The sequence below is a fragment of the Abramis brama genome (genome assembly GCF_963993115.1).
Source record: "Abramis brama genome assembly, chromosome: 19".
Classification (NCBI taxonomy): Eukaryota; Metazoa; Chordata; class Actinopteri; order Cypriniformes; family Leuciscidae; genus Abramis; species Abramis brama.
In genome coordinates, this window is record NC_139981.1 from 14,092,563 (window position 1) to 14,111,180 (window position 18,618).

Sequence of the window (18,618 nt, forward strand, 5' to 3'; positions counted from 1 at the left end):
CTCCATCTGAAAGCACTGTGAGTTTGAGTCACTTATAACGTGCATTTGAAAAAGCAATATGCGTCAAACATCTTTCCAAGCATGAGAAGCATTTATAAACCTCTTGTCCAACAAAAGATACCATTTAAAGGGGTGGTATAATGCCCTTTTCACAAGATGTAAAATAAGTCTCTGATGTATTTTTTTTTATATAGTATGTTAAACTTTGTTAAACGTGCAAACTTTATCTGCACCTCGCTAGTGAAAAACGTAATTTTGTGGCAACTTTTTTCGTTTTTATCCTACCCCCATCGGGCATGTCGTTGTGGGTTTTGGCTCTGTGGGCTGTAAAGAAAGACCTTTGAAATAAATGAAATCATCTGGCTAAGTGATATGGAACTGTAATGCGGTCAAGAGACCTGCCTGGAACTACTTTAGCGGTGAGTTTCGTCAACCAATCAGAATTAAGCATTCAACAATGCTAAAAACTGCATGCAAGTGTGAGGATGATACTTTATTCATAAAAGGCGCGAAAAACATTGATCAGCATACAAAATATGTTATAACTTATAAGTGTATTTAATTAGAAAAGAGAAGAACAGAAATTATCTTCATTAAAATAGCCTAATATTATCTTATCTTAGGGCAAAAGGGGAAATGAGAACTTCTCATGTTTGTACTCTCTGTCATGTTAATTATTCCGTTTTTCTGAGTTTTTATTTTATTAAAGTGTGAGTGTGACCCTTGATGAATCCTTTCATTTAAAAGGGATAATTTCCGGTTGTGCCAAATTCAGGCATGAACAGCAGTCGTTATAATACGAAATGCGCATTTTAACAAATTAAATGTCTTGAATTTTCCCGAACATGCTTAAGCCGTTTTTTAACCGTTTTTGTCGTCTGAAGGCAGGTAGGATCCTGCTGTTATTATTTGTTCATGGTCAAATTGTATTATATTCTCTCACTGTCTGGAATTGCAGACGCCTTTCTGTTTTCACCATAGACTGTAAAAAAAAAAAAAAAAAACGCCGTTTATACTGTCTATGATTCACAGAGGTCAGAGACCGTCTAATAGGAGGTCTGTTCACACTCATATTTTGTTCAGGCTTCTGGCAGGGCAGCAGCAAGAGGGCCCCTACTTTAATATTAAATAGTGCGTGCTGACGTAACCTGGTAACCTTTCAAGAGCGTCCAATACGCAACTTAGTTAATATCAGAGCCCTCTGTTAATATTCATAAGACATCCCTTCACCATAGTAGGATTCGTACATTCGTACTCTAGCCACAGGTTGAAATCCGAAATCCAGCTGCATGCACGAGACCATAGCAGCACTACACGCACAGCACTTTCAACATGGTAAGAGAAAACATATATTTTTAAAAAAGTGTTTTTAATTCTTATTATTGCATGTGGATTAACAACCACTTTAGTGTCTTGGTACATAACTCTCAACTTTGCAATTAAATGCATAACATTGCCACAAACGAGATGCTTCAAATAAAACTGGAATGGGCAGAACAGGTATCGTGCTATTTTTATATTAACAGTGATTTTTAAAATCTGACGTTTTATTTTCGTATTAAGTTTTTTCGTGTTTTGCAATATACATTATTTGTTCATGTGTATATATATATTTTTTATAAAGCACATAGTATACTGCTCAAGTTATCATTAACATATCAAGGTCTGTTATTGATTTGATAGAACTGCCATGGCTTTACTTCGCTTTCTTTGTCGTGGCGTGTCTGTTCGTGCAGCAGCATTAGCTCAACAGATTACACCGTCGCTAAGAGACCTGTTGATGTCAGTCTGCTTTATCAGTGTTGGAGCTTCATCATGACTGACATGTGTTTGCACAGGCTCTCTGACGCAGTTCACTGATGGTTCATTCAGGGATTATATGTGTGGATAGTACAAAAGAAAATGCTGACACAAATCAACTTAATTTCCCTTTAATTCAATTAAAAGTGCACAAAATGTATCACAAAGCTTATAGAGAAAATGTAGAAAGCCTACATTTTAAAGTCTGTTACCTTTTTATAAATGCACATTTCAGTATATTGTAATAATGTCTTCTTTTTGTAACAGACCTGTGTTTAAAGCTCATGTGATCTTTACTTAAAGGGGAAAGGGCGCGAAGGGTTAAGTTGCTTAGGAATTTCATTGCCCCAATCACAGTCTTATGGTGGAAGCTCCTAAAATTGAAAATGCAAGTCATCATTGATTCCATATGGGGCTCACAACAACCAATCACAGTGCTTTTTTCTGAAACATCCCCCTCAGAATGGTTGCTTAAGAGTGTGAGTGTTTGCAAAACTGTTCAAATAGTATTTGTTCTATTAACAAATAATGATTATATCTTAGTATGTAAAACATTTACAATTAAATACAGTACTATTTAATTTTTATAAATAATTTTTGTTTAGTTATATTATTATGCAGGTAAACACACACTGTGTATTGATTTATATTAGGAACAGGAAAACATAACAGGACAAACTTGTAACGGATTGCATGATGTGGTCTTTTAATGGTCTTAACCATTTTAATCACAAATCACTAGTCAGGACATTAGCAACAATTGCATATAAAAATAACTGTGGATAAAGTAACTTACCATGGAATATCCTTTCCCTTTGTTTTCTTTAAATATTTAAGCCGTGTGGGTAATCTTGCAGACAACTTTTTACAGGAAGAAGAGTCAGTGTTGTTCCACTCAATGTTAATGGCTTCAAACAGTTCACGAGTAGTTGAAAAAGATCTCCCAGTTAGTTTGAGTTTATTGTTAGATAAAATATTCACTATAGGGTTCAAATCTGGACTCTGACCAAGGGCAAAACATGATCCTGATTTGTTCTCAAGCTACTTCTTGGTTGTCTTTGCAGTTTGGACAGGAGCATTGTCTTGCTGAAAAATGACATCTGATCATTCTTCTTTAGATAACAACTTTTCAGTTGTGGGAAGCAAGCCATTCTGTAATATTCTCCTGTTACACCAAAGCATTAAATGACCTTTCACAGTGAAGTAGCTCACCAATCCCAGCAGCTTAAAGGCTCCCCACAATGGCACTCTTCCTACATGCGTATCTGTGGTAGAGATTTTCGAGGACATCGCTCTGGAGCATCACCATGTAATTTGTGTTTCACTGTAATTTATCACTCCACACACATCTTCCCATATTCTGCCAAAAACATCATTCTGTCTTTGATGGTTTTCTGAGACCGCAATGGTTTTTTAAAGTAGTGCATTTTCTTATATTTTGCTAATTTCCTGACCAATAATTTGTGATTTAAGACAATTAAAACCTTATTGTTCAGCCATTTTTTGCTTGGACAACATTTTGCACAGGAGTGTATATAAACATCTTACTCAAAGAGATGTGACGTGCTTTATAACATTCATTCTTACGAACTTCACTTTAGGATATTTTCTAACCAGAACTGTTTTAAACACTAAGGCTGGGAAGATTCAGACTCTTACCATGGAGGAGAGGGAGCACATCCTGCCCATGATGAGGAATGCTCAGTGGGTGGAGGTGGTGGGGAGAGATGCCATTTACAAAGAGTTTCTCTTCAAAGACTTCAATCAGGTAATAAACTATGTAAAACTGCCAAGAGAGACCAAGGCTATAAAACTATGACATACTTCACAACACATATAGCCTACCCAATGACATGCTCTTCTCCATTTAGGCTTTTGGGTTCATGTCCAGAGTAGCACTACAGGCTGAGAAAATGGATCATCATCCCGAATGGTTTAATGTGTATAACAAGGTAAGTAGATAGCATGGTCATCGCTGTGATTGCATTAGTGCCTAAATAAGGAATTAGAAATTTTATTGTAATACTATGTACTGATTAATCATTAATAAGACCATGAACGTGTGTGAAGAACATAAATGCGGCCAGTTTTGATTTCATGTTGACTGTCCTGTCTGCCTGTTTTATCTCTGGTAGGTTCAAATCACCCTCAGTACTCATGAATGTGGAGGAATCTCGCAGCGTGACATCACCCTCGCAACCTTCATAGATCAGGCCTCTGTCTATTGAATGGATCCTCTCTCTTGACAGCTTGTCAGACAACCTCTGTAGCCTGTAAAACTGGATCAAAAATATTGTAAATCTTCATGTATCACAGTTATCACCATACAAGTTTTGACTGTGTGTTGTCTGCCTGTTACACTTGATCTTTTCCCGATAAGTATTAATGGTACATTCAAGACAAATTTCATCTTTTAAATGATCAGAGAATTGCTAGAATACCATAGAGACCGGTGAAACACTATTACATTACTGTATTCTATGGCTTATAGTATTTTTTAAACTAAATGTATGGTGCCTTTATTTGCATTTGATCCAATGATGAAATGGTTAGTGCCTCAATGAATTGGAATAAACTGAATGTTTGTCAACTTTGGCATGTGAAATCATTGTATTCATTTGCTTCCCATTTAATCAACGATGGACCCAAAAAGAATTTTTGGATTTAAAAATCGTACTGCTTTTCAGCATTCAAGTTTTAAAAATTCATTTAAAGTCAGTGTGTTATTTTTCATTCAGTAGTAGTGTTGCATCTCACACTTTTATACAGGCATTCTGTGTGATTGACAAAAGGTTTAGAGTAAGGTGTTTTGTAACCCTAGAATGCATGAACCAAAAAACCTACACAAAGGCATAAAGGGTTCAAAATGGCCCATATTGGAATTAATGGTTTTCTTCAAATAATAGTGACTTTTTATAGTGAAATGCAGTTGTACTTTTTCTAAACTAATTTAGATCTACTGTAAAGTATATTCTAGTCTGAACATTCACTACATTTCTCCACCTACATTTCTCACATGTCATGGGAAAAAGATCTTTGTAGACAAACAGAATATTTCACATATGATTTTTCTAAGCATGACTTTTAGAGATTACCTCTTCCTTTGTTTGGGCCTTAAGCTGTCCTTCCAGTAGCCTTTCTCTACTGCATCTGAAATCGCATACTGTCTGAGAAGGTTCTACTTTTGATGAACTTCATGACTGTTAAAGTATGCATGCAATTAGTATAAATAATAAAAGGTTGTTTGTTTTTTAAAGGTAGGGTATGGGATTTGCAAAACGGCCGGCAGATTTTGAAAATACACAACTCAAATGGTCCTACCTTCTTTCCTCCAACGCTGGCCCTGACTCCACCCATTCATGTGGAGGGAGGGGTATGGGGGGAGGGGGGTATGGTACGACCGTTTGATTGACGAACTTTTACTGTCCAATGATTCTAGGCGGTCTTGGAAATGATTGGCTGGAGTTTTTCGAGTTCTGCCCGTTCCACAGATGATTAAATTGCTTAATTTTCATTTCAGTGCTTCTAACTCAGTAAGTGGGTTAGGAATAGGATTTCAAGTGATTTTGAAAAAATGGACAAAAAAGAGAATCACATACCCCACCTTTAAAGTAATCCATAAAGTTAATGAAAGTATAATCATTGACAAATTTTAAACAAAAATACTGAAGGTTAAAAATTCCATAGGAAATGAATATGGGTCAATTTGACCCCCTTTATGCATTCTAGGATTAAAGTTTAATTTTGAACTTGAGCGCAGTGTTTTAGAATGTGAGACTGCAAGAGACACGATTGCATTAGTCAAACATGTCAGTCTAGTGCATGTTTGCATGAATGAACAATGGAAAAGTATCAATGAAATTTCAAAAACACGACCCAATCAGACATGTCATTCTGTAAAACAGTGAAAAGTAAATATATTATGCGACCAGAATATTCATATTTCTTTTAGGACCATGTTTATTGATTTATATTAGGAACAAGAAAACATGACAGGACAAACTTGAAACGGATTGCATGATGTGGTAAAGGCCTAGTCCCTGAGGCAGATTTAGCTACTATGTTAACCTAATAGCGCACACACCCTGACGACTGTGAAAGGCATTTAAGTGAATGCTGCTAGTTTTGTGCTTCATACAACCATAACCATAGAGGTCATGTAATGCTTCAAATATTCAGCTCAAGGTGCCTCAGTTTCAGTAGTTACAGTAATTACAGATTATTGCATAATGACATTAAAATGCTTAATTTAGGCAAGAAGGGTAACTTTTTGAAGACAAAAATCCACATCTATGTCTTAGCCTAAGGCATGTTACAGTTCTTGAGAATACACTGTACTACAGTAGTATCATAGAAAAAAAAACTATCCTGCCTCCTACTCGAGTCCCCAAAAGAGGTACATGAAAATGACTGAAAAAACATTGAAATATGAGACATTATATTAGTGATTTAAAATATTTAAAAAACACACAGTGGTCACAAATATTATAAATGCTTATGGGATTATATAGCTGACAAGATCTGATGTGATGTTTCCATGGTACCATGTCATCACTTCCTCATATCACTGACTTCATGCACAAATTAATTTCCCTTTTTGTTGTTCCAGGGCTTGTCTGTCATTCAATTGAGTTAAGCTGGAACAACAAAACCAAACAAAACACACAAACATAACTCAAAGGAAAACTCATAAATCAATTGGAAAGACCGCTGAAAACCTTCAAACCATACTGTGAAAAACTTTGACTCTGAAAACCATAACCTGGAGCATGGCATTGACTTGTGATCAAAATGTCCACTTAGGTGACATTTCTCAGGATTTAGACAAAAGGGAAACAATTATTTGAAATAGATTTGAGGTAGATAGGGTGAAATGTGGTCATTAAAAACCCATATGGATGGGAATTTCAGCCAGGTAATATTGACTACACAACATGGTCAATGGATTTGTTACATTTTGCCCTGATATCAGGTCATTTAAAAACAGTGAGATATCTTTTCAGTAAGATGGATGTTTTGCGACTGGACTATCAAATGTCTACTAGATATGGGGAATTTAAAATAAATAAATAAAACCAAACATTTGTAATATAGGTTCACCTGAGCAGCCCTACCATTCTAAAATGGTCTGTTATGTTTTCAAGTTTCTAATGAGAATAAAATATTGGGAATATTAAAAAAAAACTAACACTGTGGTTTTTCCATGTTGATCAGATTATGGATTTTATCCTAATCTGCATTATTTAACTCTCAGAAATTCTCATTAACTTGGGTGTAAAATCACCAGATGTTAAAACATTGTGACAACATTATTCCCTGGTATCTTGAGGTTTAAGTGTCAAACACTTCCAAAAATAACAGTGGGAGTGTGATCAAATACATATGGTGTGCACCGGTCATAAAAATAAGAAATGAAAGAAGTAAATCTGCACTCACTGCTCACCAAAATTAGACTAAAATATCCCAGACCCTTCAGAGATTCACATAGATACTTGTGCAGCTGTCTCCATAGTCTTACAGACAGGATACCGTCACTCCTCAGTCACGAATCCCAAAATATCAGGTGACTATGGCTTATACATAAAATAGTTAGTTGTAAATAGACGACTGAATGAAGTAAATGAATGATTAGATGATTGTGGTGAGCATCCCTTCGGCCAGCTAAGGGTGGAGACCCCTGGCAGTCAATCTCAGTGCACTTTGGAGTTTCCATTCATGTGGTTCTTATGGTTTTTGTGGGGCTTGTTCTGTATCTTGGCCACCTCAGTGCTATAGAGGCAGTCCAAAAAGCCCTGTGAGATCTCAGTCACCATCGATCGGTCAGGAATGGACTGGGCCATGCCATAGATGGCTCCCTACAACATAAAAGAGGAGAGTTTACAATGGTAATTTCATTAGACGAGATTATACGTGTACAACTTGACTGAAGTGGACTGGAGGTGCAAAGAGAGGATTTTTACCCATCTGCTTTCAGGACAATGACCATTTTGCCAGAAAAAAGTATATATAGTATATAAAGTACTCGAAATGTGATGTTTGCACTTTTGATTGGACAAAAATCTATTTAAAGGTGAATTTGGTCAACTTCTAGGAGTGCAACAGTATAGGAATTACCGTTCAGATTTCTGAGGTCAGTAAGATTTTTTTTGTTTTTGTGAAAGAAATTAATACTTTTATTTATCAAGGATGCATTAAACTAAACTAAAACAAGACTAAACTTTTGATATTTCAATTAATCAAAGAATCCTGAAAAATCTATCAAGGTTTTAACAAATTTTTCAACATTGATAATACTAAGAAATATTTCTTGAGCACCAAATCAGCATATCAGAATGATTTCTGAAGGATCATGTGACACCAAAGACTGGATTAATGGCTGCTGGAAATTCAGCTTTGCCATCACAGGAATAACATACATTTTAAAATGTATTAAAGTAGAAAACAGTTCATTTAAATCATTATAATATTTCTCAATACTACCGTATTTACTGTATTTTTGCAGCCCTGGTGAGAATACTGTTAAGAGACATTTTTCAAAAACATTACAAAATTTTACTGACCCTAAACTTTCAAACAGTATTGTAGATCGACGCACAGTTGTAAGATTTTGACCTTTTATTGTTAAGCCAAACTTATGAGTAAAAATTATAAGTGAATGGTATGTCTGAAAAAAAAAGGAAACTCACCATTCCCGTGGTCTTCTCTTTAGGATTCCTCATGATGATGGCTACTTCTCTCTTCACATCACTGACGAACTGCTCTGCTACATTAGGCTGTGTGTGTAGCATTGTGACACAAATATGAATGCTGAAAGGGAACAACAAAAGATGTATGAACATTGATCTAAGAAACAACTTTTCTGACCAGAACCTAAAATTTAAAGTTACTATGGTGAAAATGTATAAACGCTTATTTTTTTTGTTGCATAATTTAAATTGTCATTTCATTTTTTCACTTTCAGAACTTGCACAAGTAACACATTTCTCTTTTTTTAACCATACCTAGATGGGAACTGCAGAGTGTTGAGATTCCAGCCCTTTGAAGTCAGTGCATTAGATAAGCGAAAGATATCAAAAACATCGGAGCCTAATGCCACCACAGACACCTCTGGATCCCCGAATACAAACAGCCCATCTATTTTACGGATTCTGTGGGAAGAGAGTTTTTTCAGATGTTGTTTCAGCACACAATGTCTTTCCAGGCATGTAAATGTTACTTGCCATGCAAATTTATTTGGCACAGTTGATATACATTCAAAGCAACACTTTGCTTGTGTCTCATTTACTATTATGCGTTATATTATAAATTACATTATACTGACCCTGCTTTGATTTTGCGTGCTGTCCCAATGATTTTCTTGGTGGCCTCAACGTATCCGTTCTCACCCATGTGCATCATAGTAGCCCAACAGGCTGCAATTATGCCTCCAGGCCGAGATCCAGCCATGGATGGAGACGCGTAAATTCCTCCCTGCCAATCTGGCGCTACAAAATACTGGTAGTGGCGATATTTCCTTTCACTGTAGAGCACCACTGAGGAGCCTTTGGGAGCATAACCATACTGTGGAGACACAATTATTTATTATTAATAATAATAATAATAATAATAAAGTAGACTTTGCATTTTTACATTTTCATTGCAATTACATTTGGACAGATTACTCTCAACAGATTATTAAAAATATCAGTTGTGATTTTTTTTCACTTTTTGTTTAAAACATTTTTTTACTCATTAAAATAATAAAATGTACCTTTTTTCCCAAATACACTACCAATAAAAAGTTTGGGCTTGGTAAGACTTTTTAATGTTTTAAGGCTGAATTTATTTGATCAAAAATACAGTACAAACAGTGGTATTGTAAAATATAATTACAATTTTAAATACCGGTTTTCTTTTTCAATATGTAATTTTCAGCATCATTACTCCAGTTTTTAGTGTCACATGATCCTTCAGAAATCATTATAATATGCTGATTTGGTGCTCATAAAACATTTCTTATAACTATCAATGTTAAAAACAGTTAATATTTATGCGGAAACTGTAATGCATTTTTAAAGATTCTTTGATGATTAGGGAGTTTGTTTTGATCAATTTAATGCATCCTTGCTGAATGAATGTATTAATTTCCTTCACAAAAAAAAATAATAATAATAATCTTAGCGACCACAAACTTTTGAACAGTAGTGTATTTTTATTTATTAATTTATCTCAATATCAAGTTCTCACCTTATGTGTATCAGCTGAGATACTGGTCACACCTTTGACCCGGAAATCAAAGGGATCAAGTTTGAAACCCGCTTTTTCCATAAATACTATCAGGAACCCACCCAAGCATGCATCCACATGGAATGGGATGTTGTATTTTACAGCAAGCTGAAAAAAAAGAGTTATAGAATAAGTTACAGAATATATTTTAGATTCATTTATACAATGATACAAAAGCACTGGATTGCATTTTCATAAGCAAATATTACCTTTGCCACTTCTGCTACAGAGTCCATAATTCCATGCGGGAACTGAGGAGCTGAACACACCAGCATTGCTGTGTTTCTAGAGATGGCCCTCTTCATGGCCTATGGTCAAAAAAAGTAGTCGTTAAAATTAGATGGACGTCAATATTCACAAAAACATTGAATGAATTAGAAATGTACCCAATTACTGTGAACAAACCAAACAGCAGTACCTTCACATCAACTTTCATGGTCTTCTTGTCCAGAGGTACATGAATGAGCTTCATCCCAAAGTAATGTGCAGCTTTGTCAAACGCAGCATGGACGCTCACGGGAGCAATGCTACAGCATAGACAAAACAAATCATATAAATCGGATTTGAATAAAGTGACTTCCTTTAAGATGCACTGATTAAAAAAAATAGATTCTTCAAGTAAAATAAAACAGTAAACAGAAAAATAAACAGAGTACAGTGTTGGTTGACAACCACTGCTTATTGACCTAAGCAGAAGCATTATAACTGCAAAGGCTGGATTTTCTTTACTAGACCGAGACAGTACATACATCTCTGGGTGTTTGATGCCACGTTCATGAGCCATGTCTCTGTATGCCTTGCATGCCATCAGGATGCTTTCTGTTCCACCTGAGGTAACCTTTCATGATAGGAACACACAAAACAAATAATTCAATTTCAGTGAACAGTCCTCTAATGAAAAATGATGGACTGACAAACTTATTCTGTTGCTGTGTGAATGTAGCCCATGTATGAGACCCTCATAGAATTTAGCTATTTTCTTAAGTGCAAACAACTGTATTAATATGCAGCAGAACCCTTTTTGCAAATGAGCTCAGTGAGTGAGCAATGGGAAATTGGCGTGAATTATTTGGAACTTCACGCAACCACATTATTCCATCAGGGAAGATAGTGAGAAGAACTCACTGTGCCACAGGAGTCTGGCCCTCCATTAAATAGAGTGCACGCCATCCGCACCACTTCTGCCTCCATCTTCCTAACCCCGGGGAACAGGTCTGGGTGGAGAGGGTTTGTCCAGGCAAAGTCACCATACACCTGAAAATCAGAGGAACACAAAATCCAGGATTTATTTCTTGTTTCATAATGCCTTTGCTAGATTCAAAAGTAAAGCGAACATCTAAACAAGTGTTTGCCAATCACTACAACCCCATCAAGTAGCACTTCATCGACACCAAATCAAAAATGTCCCATTAACTCTTACACTACAATTTGTGGTCAGTAACATTAAATTATTTAAAAGTGACAGTAAAATTACAAATAAATGCTGTTCTTTTGAACTTTCTATTTGTCAAAGAATCTTGAAAAGAAATCAGTTTCCACAAAATATTAAGGAGCACAACAGTTTTGAGCATTGATAATTATCCAATGCATTAAAGAAGCATGATTTCTGAAGGATCATGTGACACTAATGATGCTGAAAATTCAGCTTTGCCGTCACAGACATAAATTACAATTTCAAATAAATTTAAAAAGAAAACTTATTTTAATTTGTAATAATATTTAACAATATTGCAGTTTTAACTATATGTTCCATCAAACCAAATGTAGCCTTGGTGAGCATTACAGACTTTCAAAAACAATTTTTAAAAATCTTACCAACCCCAAACTTTAAATGGTAGTGTATATTAAATTAAATTAGATATTATACTGGGCGCAATTTATCACATTTAATACTAACACTATTATTTAAAAAAAAAAAATATTTGATTTTATTATGATTCAAGTCACTAAAAGCAAATCAACAGTTTGGGTGAAACAAAGACATCAGATAGCACAAATATTATGCATGTGATCCACAAAAATGTATAATTTCAATTCCTTGAAAATGAGCTGAATCATGAGACTAATCTTTTCTTTAATTTTGTCCAGTTTTACAGGTTAAAGCAAAATCAAAAACACCCCCTTAAACACACATACCCCTGTTTGGGATTGATCTAAATGATTAAAGGCCATTCTACCTTCACCAGGAGATCTGTGAGCTTCTTATCCCCCCAGTAGACTGCACCTGACACTTTGCCTTTCGCCCAGTCTACCTCACCTGAAATCAGAAGTATTAAAAAGAAATTGATGACAGTACAACAGTGGGACACTAACTTGTAATATAAACCAGCTGCATTATATCCTAGTAAATAAACTTGCTTGCAAAGAAACTGCACGCACACTACCGTAGGGCAAATTCAGTCTGAGAACATCTGGCTGACACTTTAAGAGTTTCTGATTTATCTTTGACGCCTTTGGGCTCTCCATCATTATAACAGATGGGAGTTGGGACAGGCTGAAGGTGACTCACTCAGTGTCTCATATTCCCCGATCTTGTCAAGGAGCTGTGTGTGGGTGAGGCCTTGTGCTGGTAGGTGTTTGGTGTAGCTCATGCCTTCCTTCAGTGTGCACAGACTCACTGACATGTCATCCAATGCTTTGTTGAGCTGACTCTGAATCTGATGAGGGAAAGGTTAGGGAGAAAACAAAAAGTGTCAAACAAACCTCTGAATATTTCATTAAAACCAGAAATATAGGGGACAGAGGAATTGAGGGGAAAATAAACCTTTATAAATAAATAATTAAAAAATATTTAACTTCAACAAAAAACATTAAGGTGTAAACAGAGTATTTTACATTTACATACATACCAATATCTAAGGGGTGTTTAGGTTGTAATCATTTGTAATGTTAAGCTGGTTAGCTGCATCTCAATAAATATCATAAAGAAGACAAGACAGTCTCAAATCAAAATCAACCGGCAGTCGGTTCTGACTGGAACCAGACATATTGTAATCTATTCAGGTTAATGACCTAAAGTAAACCCTGTATAATCACAGGATCATATTGTGAAAGTGTGATAAAAGCTTTATTTCCACTTAGGCATGGCAATGGTGACTTAATCATCCATCAGTGAGTCAGAAAGAGAAGTCTGAAGGAAGAAAGGGAACTATAAAACCACTAGATGCTTACAGTTGCTCCGACAAATGGGATTTTTCTGATGATTTTAAAGAATTGCTTCTTTACTCTTGACGTCAGGCCTAGAAAACACGAACAATGAACAAATTGTGGTGAGGATGTAACATGAAATGACTCCACAGAGACATTTTTTTCAAATCTGAGTTGCTTTACAAAATTCCAGCCAGTCAATGCTTGAGACTTTCTAAACAATCTCTTATTTTAGACGTAGAGTCAATAGAAGTTTGGCATGTAAAATTAAACAAATGAGAGACCTCTGTGTAAAAGTTTGGGGATTTTTTCCTCAGCTTCCTCAGAAACCATTGTTTCTGGTTGATGACACAATGAATTAAAAATGTGCTACAGATTTTGTTATTTTCAAGTGGCCTTGATATTTTGCAACTTTGTTTTAAGACTTCCTGACTGATGCATAGCAAAGAGGGACATCATGATTATTTACCTACTATTAGCTTGCAACATAATGATGTTTCAGATTGTTTCACAGTAACAATGAAAACTGTAGCTTATGACTATGAAAAGACTGTTGATAAATCAACCATTATATGCACTGACTAGTATTAACCATATTAGAAAAAATATTAGAAAAATGAAAACAACAAAAATTCATTGCATTTCATTGTTTTTTTTTTCTTTTTCTTTATTGACTCTTGGAAAGACACCTTCCAGATCCTGTACACATTTTGAGGTTTTAAAATGTGAAGTTTGAGGTCAGTAAAATTATTTAGTAAAAACCTTAAAAAAAAAAAGAAAAAAAAAAAAAAAAATTTATTCAGCAGGGATGCATTAAATTGAGTGACAATGAATACTTTTATAATGTAACAAAATATTTCCATTTCAAATAAATGCTGTTCTTTTGAACATTCTATTCAAGAATTCTAAAAAAAAGTATCACTGTTTCTAAAAAATATTAATCAGAGCAGCAAATCAGCATATTAGAATGATTTCTGAAAGATTATGTGATACTGAAGACTGCAGTAATGCTGAAAATTCACATCTCAGAAATCAATTACATTTAAAAAAAATAAAATATATTAAAATATAAAGTTATTGTAAATTTTAATAATATTTCACAGTTTTACTGTTTTATGTTTGATCAAATAAATGCAGCCTTGGTGAGCATAAGACACTTCTTTCAAAAACATTTAAAAAAATCTTACTGACCTCAAACCTTTGAATGGTAGTGTAAACCTGACCACATATTTAATATGCCTGATGCATTCAGAAGATCAAAGACACGAATGATCGATAGCACTTACTATCTTGCTGGAAAAGGAAGCCCTTTAGCCACACCGCACCGAGCGTGGACAGCAAAGTGGTCGCAATGATCTGCCATGGCTCCAGACCAGCACATTGAGTATTCACAAAGCGCCGAGCCTCCTCTATGTACAGCAGCACCATCTCCTTATACACCTCCAAGGCACTCTGCATGAGGAAAGGAGACATGTTATTGTCAATCAAGGCAACTTGACCAGAAATCAACCCAATCCGATTTCAATAAACAGCTGGAAAACTACAAAGCTTAAGCAGATCAAGACAAGACTCAACACATAGACCAATAATTGGCTATTTACCAGCAATTACAAGCCTCAGCCACATTAATCAATCAATAAACATTGATAGAAGAGTCAATAAATAACCTTCTACAGGGTTAGAAACTACTACAAAATGCTGGCAGTTCCCAGATTAGCATAATAACAGCTAGTAGCAAATTAAAATCTCAATAAAAACCATTCAAAATTATACTTACTATAGAGAATTGACTCATACTTAATTGTCTCAAGAGCTTGGCTTCACTAATGACACTTAAGACAACTGTGGGAGGAGAATGTCTAACTTCAGCCACACGAATCAGGGAGAGCTTAGTAGATAACTACATTCACAGATATTGTTCCTACTGACCACACCTTATTCATTATGAGAAACTGGCCACACAAAACCCAAAGCAAAGGCTTAAAATGGGCCTTTAAGGATATGGGTGCAATAAAAAATCCCCTAAAAAAAATACTAGCTCGAGTCTATTATACTGAAAAGTACATATTTATAAATGGCTAGTTTATCTTATTCAAACGAGTGGGAAAAAAGCATATCTGGTGGACGCATTTCACAATCACTATTTTTTACAGCACAATGTGGTCTTGCTTGATAACAGCGCAGATTGTGTCCCATAACAGCATGCGGGAAACGTGGAGGTCAACAGAACAAAGTCTTAGCCAACCATATTCATGAGTATGTCAACTCCTAGTAATCTGCATTGAATGAGCATCTCATTTCTTCTTCAAAAGCCAGACTAAAAGCTATAATTTGCAATCAGAGTATGTAAAGAGCACTAGTTATATATTATCTTGAATGTAGCACAATAAATGACACGTAATTAGACTACTAGACATATTAAAACAAAATTAAAAGGTATTAATTTTGTCAAGGAGATAATGAATAAAACAGACAGGAGCTAAACAACACCCCCTGAATGGAGTCCATGAGAAGCTCTCCCGACAGGTTTAGCAGGGTTTGCAAAGTACAGCGGATTTAGAGGAGCAGGTAAACAGGTCATGTTAGTGAACAACTGAAACTTTGACCAGGACTGAGGTGCATCATATGTTCAGGATCCAAATATAACGAAAGCATGAAATGTGGAACCTCAACTGCACTAAAAACAAAATCTTTAAAGCCAGCATCCCATCAGTCGGTGAACGTGATTTCACCAAGTAGGCCTACAACATGTTCCTGGATCAACATCTTTGCTAATCCTGGAACAACATTTCAATCAACCAATCAGATTTGAGAGACAAGTTTACACTTTATGTTAAGTTTAGGCTTACAACCAGAATAGGTGCTTCTTTACCTATGATTTCCCTCTGATTTTAGGGAGAAGTTATGGGTAGGGTTAGATTTAGGGGTAAGGGTTAGGGGTTAACAAAATATGTTGATAGAGGAACATGTCTTACTTGGCAAAACCACGGTGACCATCAGTTTTATGTAACAAGACCTACACACAGCTTCTCAGTGCATAACGTGCCATAAAATGCTGAGATTATGTTATCTTGTAAAAGGGGCAAAAGGCAAAGACAGCAGAAACGCATTGCAAAAGAGATGAAGGTATGTACACGTCTGCTATGTAACAAGTCTTCTGAAAATGACAGATAACACGATTGTGATAAAAGAACATGTATGAAGCACTTGGATGGGTTTAGTTTGAATCGATACGTCTATAAAAAAAATATGCTGTGGCCCCTAAACACTTGCTTTCATGTCCTAGTGTACTACAGACAATCACACCCTCTCTACTCAAGCTTTGATTATTTGTCCGTTGTTGAGTCATAGAGCTCATGATTCCAACGTCTTAAAGAGGATCACACATAAAGTGCTGTGTGGCAGCTCAGTCTATCTTTCATAGCACTCAAGACAATATGTCTATGATAAAGTGTATAGTAAATAAAAAGTTGGAAGTCTACATAATTTTTTTTTGGTTTAATTCAAATAATTTAAATAGCTAAGTATATACATTAAATTAAGTATATACACAATTGCTTTTATATGCAATCACCCATGACTACCATTCAAAAGTCTGGGGTCAGGAAGATTTTTTTAGATAGAAGTTAAGACAATTATTCAGCAATGATGCTTTACATTGATAAGAAGTGACAGTGCAGACATTTATAAGGGCACAAAAGATTTATATTCAAATAAACGCTATTCTTTGGAACTTTGTATTTATCAAGGAATACTGGAAAGAAAAAAGTATCACAATTTCCACAAAAAAATTCAAGCAGAACAACTGTTTAACATTGATAATCATAAGTTTATGTTCATATTTTATGTACAAATCACATGTTTCTTGAGCAGCAAATCAACATTAGAATGATTTCTGAAGGATCATGTAACACTGAAGACTGGAGTAATTATGCTGAAAATTCAGCTTTGCCATCACAGGAAAGAATCATATTAAATAAAATATATTACCAGAGAAGCCAGATATTTTAAATGTTTAATAATATTTCACAATGCTACTGTTTTACTGTATTTTTGATCAAATAAATGCGGACTTGGTGAGCACAAGATACTTCTTCCAAAAACATTTAAAAAATATTACTGACCCCAAGCATTTGAACAGAAGTGTACATTAAAGCATTAGGGGCAAAAAATTAACAAACAAACTCATAAAACACACACATACACTCACATAAATGGATGACTGAGGCTGTCATTCTTCATAGTATCTTTTTTTGTGTTTCACATAAGAAATGACATACGGGTGACGATGACAGACTTTTATTTTTGGGGTGACATATCCCTTTCATAAAGCCCTGAATTTAATTCACACATAGTAAATCCCTAGCATTCACACAGCACCAGACGAGCCAAAAACAGCCTCAACAGATGCTGTTAAACCATAGTCAAAACAGATCTCGCCCCCATTGTACACTCTTGTTAAGAATAGCACTTCCTCTGGGTTTGAGCCTGTCACAGGAAGATTTCTGAAGAACACATACACAATGAAACATAAAATGTCCCTCTCTGCACCTGGCTGTTCTACAAAGACAAGTGATTATTACAGAGGAACGGTTTTATAATAGCTCTCCTCTCACCTATATCAAACTGTGCATCATGTGACTCCTTTGCACAGCAGCACAGAAGACATACACAAAATCTGATATAAGACATGATAATAAACATGAAAGGTATGACATTTGGGCCCAGACACTCTCTCTCTCTCTAAAAAACAACAACACTTCAAATGGATAATAAACTTTCTACATGATAAAATCACCTGAATTCCCAACAGTGAACGTGAACATTTTTTAATATCAGATAAAAGTGTCACCCATAGATCTGATACACTGAACCATCATTACAGCTCTACAGGGTAAATTAAGTATGTCGACTAACAAAACAAAGTAACATAATACGATGGACCAAAACATGCTTATTGTCTATAGTCGAAGCTTTCGTTGTGACATAACCATGGCTTGTTTGTATAGCTGGAACAGACTATTTTTAAAGCACAGCTGATTTCTAATTGACATCATACCCACTCACCCTGTAGTCCATTTTGTTTGCCAAGGTTACACCCCGTCTCGAATAAGTCGCTTCTTCAACTACTCCGGGAGAAATGGGGAAGACAGTCTGAAAGATCTTTGTTTGGCTTGTTTTGAGAGCGGATGCCCCGTTGCATGACACAATCAGAGGAGCAAGCTTATATCAGGAAGTGCTGTATGAGTAAAAGGGGACGCGATTTGCTTTCAGGCGAGACTCCGCATTCGCTGATCTTCAAATACTGCAAGCGTCCTTCATCACAGTGATTAGTCCAGCACACATGCTGTTAGAGTCTGTGAAAGTCACTACCTCCTGCTGCCGATTCGCAGATTCGACACGGTT

General features: G+C 35.6%; 2 protein-coding genes across 3 annotated transcripts; one reads left to right on the top strand and one right to left on the bottom strand.

Moving 5' to 3' along the window:
- The first annotated feature begins 1,213 nt into the window (after positions 1–1,213).
- Positions 1,214–4,395, top strand: pcbd1 (pterin-4 alpha-carbinolamine dehydratase/dimerization cofactor of hepatocyte nuclear factor 1 alpha). Of its 2 annotated transcripts, none has more exons than XM_084093237.1 (4): positions 1,214–1,335; positions 3,437–3,568; positions 3,672–3,752; positions 3,936–4,395. In XM_084093237.1, the coding sequence occupies exons 1-4, from the start codon at positions 1,333–1,335 to the stop codon at positions 4,026–4,028; spliced, it is 309 nt and encodes a 102-aa protein (XP_083949363.1). In that variant the 5' UTR covers positions 1,214–1,332; the 3' UTR covers positions 4,029–4,395. The 2 variants fall into 2 exon arrangements, with proteins under 2 accessions (XP_083949363.1, XP_083949362.1); XM_084093236.1 differs by having other exon boundaries at positions 1,288–1,500.
- A 1,347-nt stretch (positions 4,396–5,742) lies between these two features.
- Positions 5,743–18,484, bottom strand: sgpl1 (sphingosine-1-phosphate lyase 1). Its single transcript, XM_084093208.1, has 14 exons — positions 18,280–18,484; positions 14,499–14,664; positions 13,237–13,304; positions 12,575–12,722; positions 12,243–12,322; positions 11,191–11,319; positions 10,815–10,903; positions 10,484–10,592; positions 10,275–10,373; positions 10,027–10,173; positions 9,122–9,360; positions 8,802–8,948; positions 8,487–8,607; positions 5,743–7,655 (listed from the first exon to the last, which is right to left on the bottom strand). The coding sequence occupies exons 1-14, from the start codon at positions 18,289–18,291 to the stop codon at positions 7,491–7,493; spliced, it is 1,719 nt and encodes a 572-aa protein (XP_083949334.1). The 5' UTR covers positions 18,292–18,484; the 3' UTR covers positions 5,743–7,490.
- Positions 18,485–18,618: the final 134 nt, after the last annotated feature.

Excerpts from the sequence above, each read along its gene's own strand:
- pcbd1 (XM_084093236.1), top strand. The coding sequence starts at position 1,444 with ATGCATAACATTGCCACAAACGAGATGCTTCAAATAAAACTGGAATGG. Across the intron at positions 3,569-3,671 it reads TCTTCAAAGACTTCAATCAG|GCTTTTGGGTTCATGTCCAG; the intron begins GTAATAAACTAT and ends TTCTCCATTTAG. Across the intron at positions 3,753-3,935 it reads GGTTTAATGTGTATAACAAG|GTTCAAATCACCCTCAGTAC; the intron begins GTAAGTAGATAG and ends TATCTCTGGTAG.
- sgpl1 (XM_084093208.1), bottom strand. Across the intron at positions 11,320-12,242 it reads TCACAGATCTCCTGGTGAAG|GTGTATGGTGACTTTGCCTG; the intron begins GTAGAATGGCCT and ends TCTGATTTTCAG. Across the intron at positions 10,174-10,274 it reads CTGTAGCAGAAGTGGCAAAG|CTTGCTGTAAAATACAACAT; the intron begins GTAATATTTGCT and ends CTTTTTTTTCAG.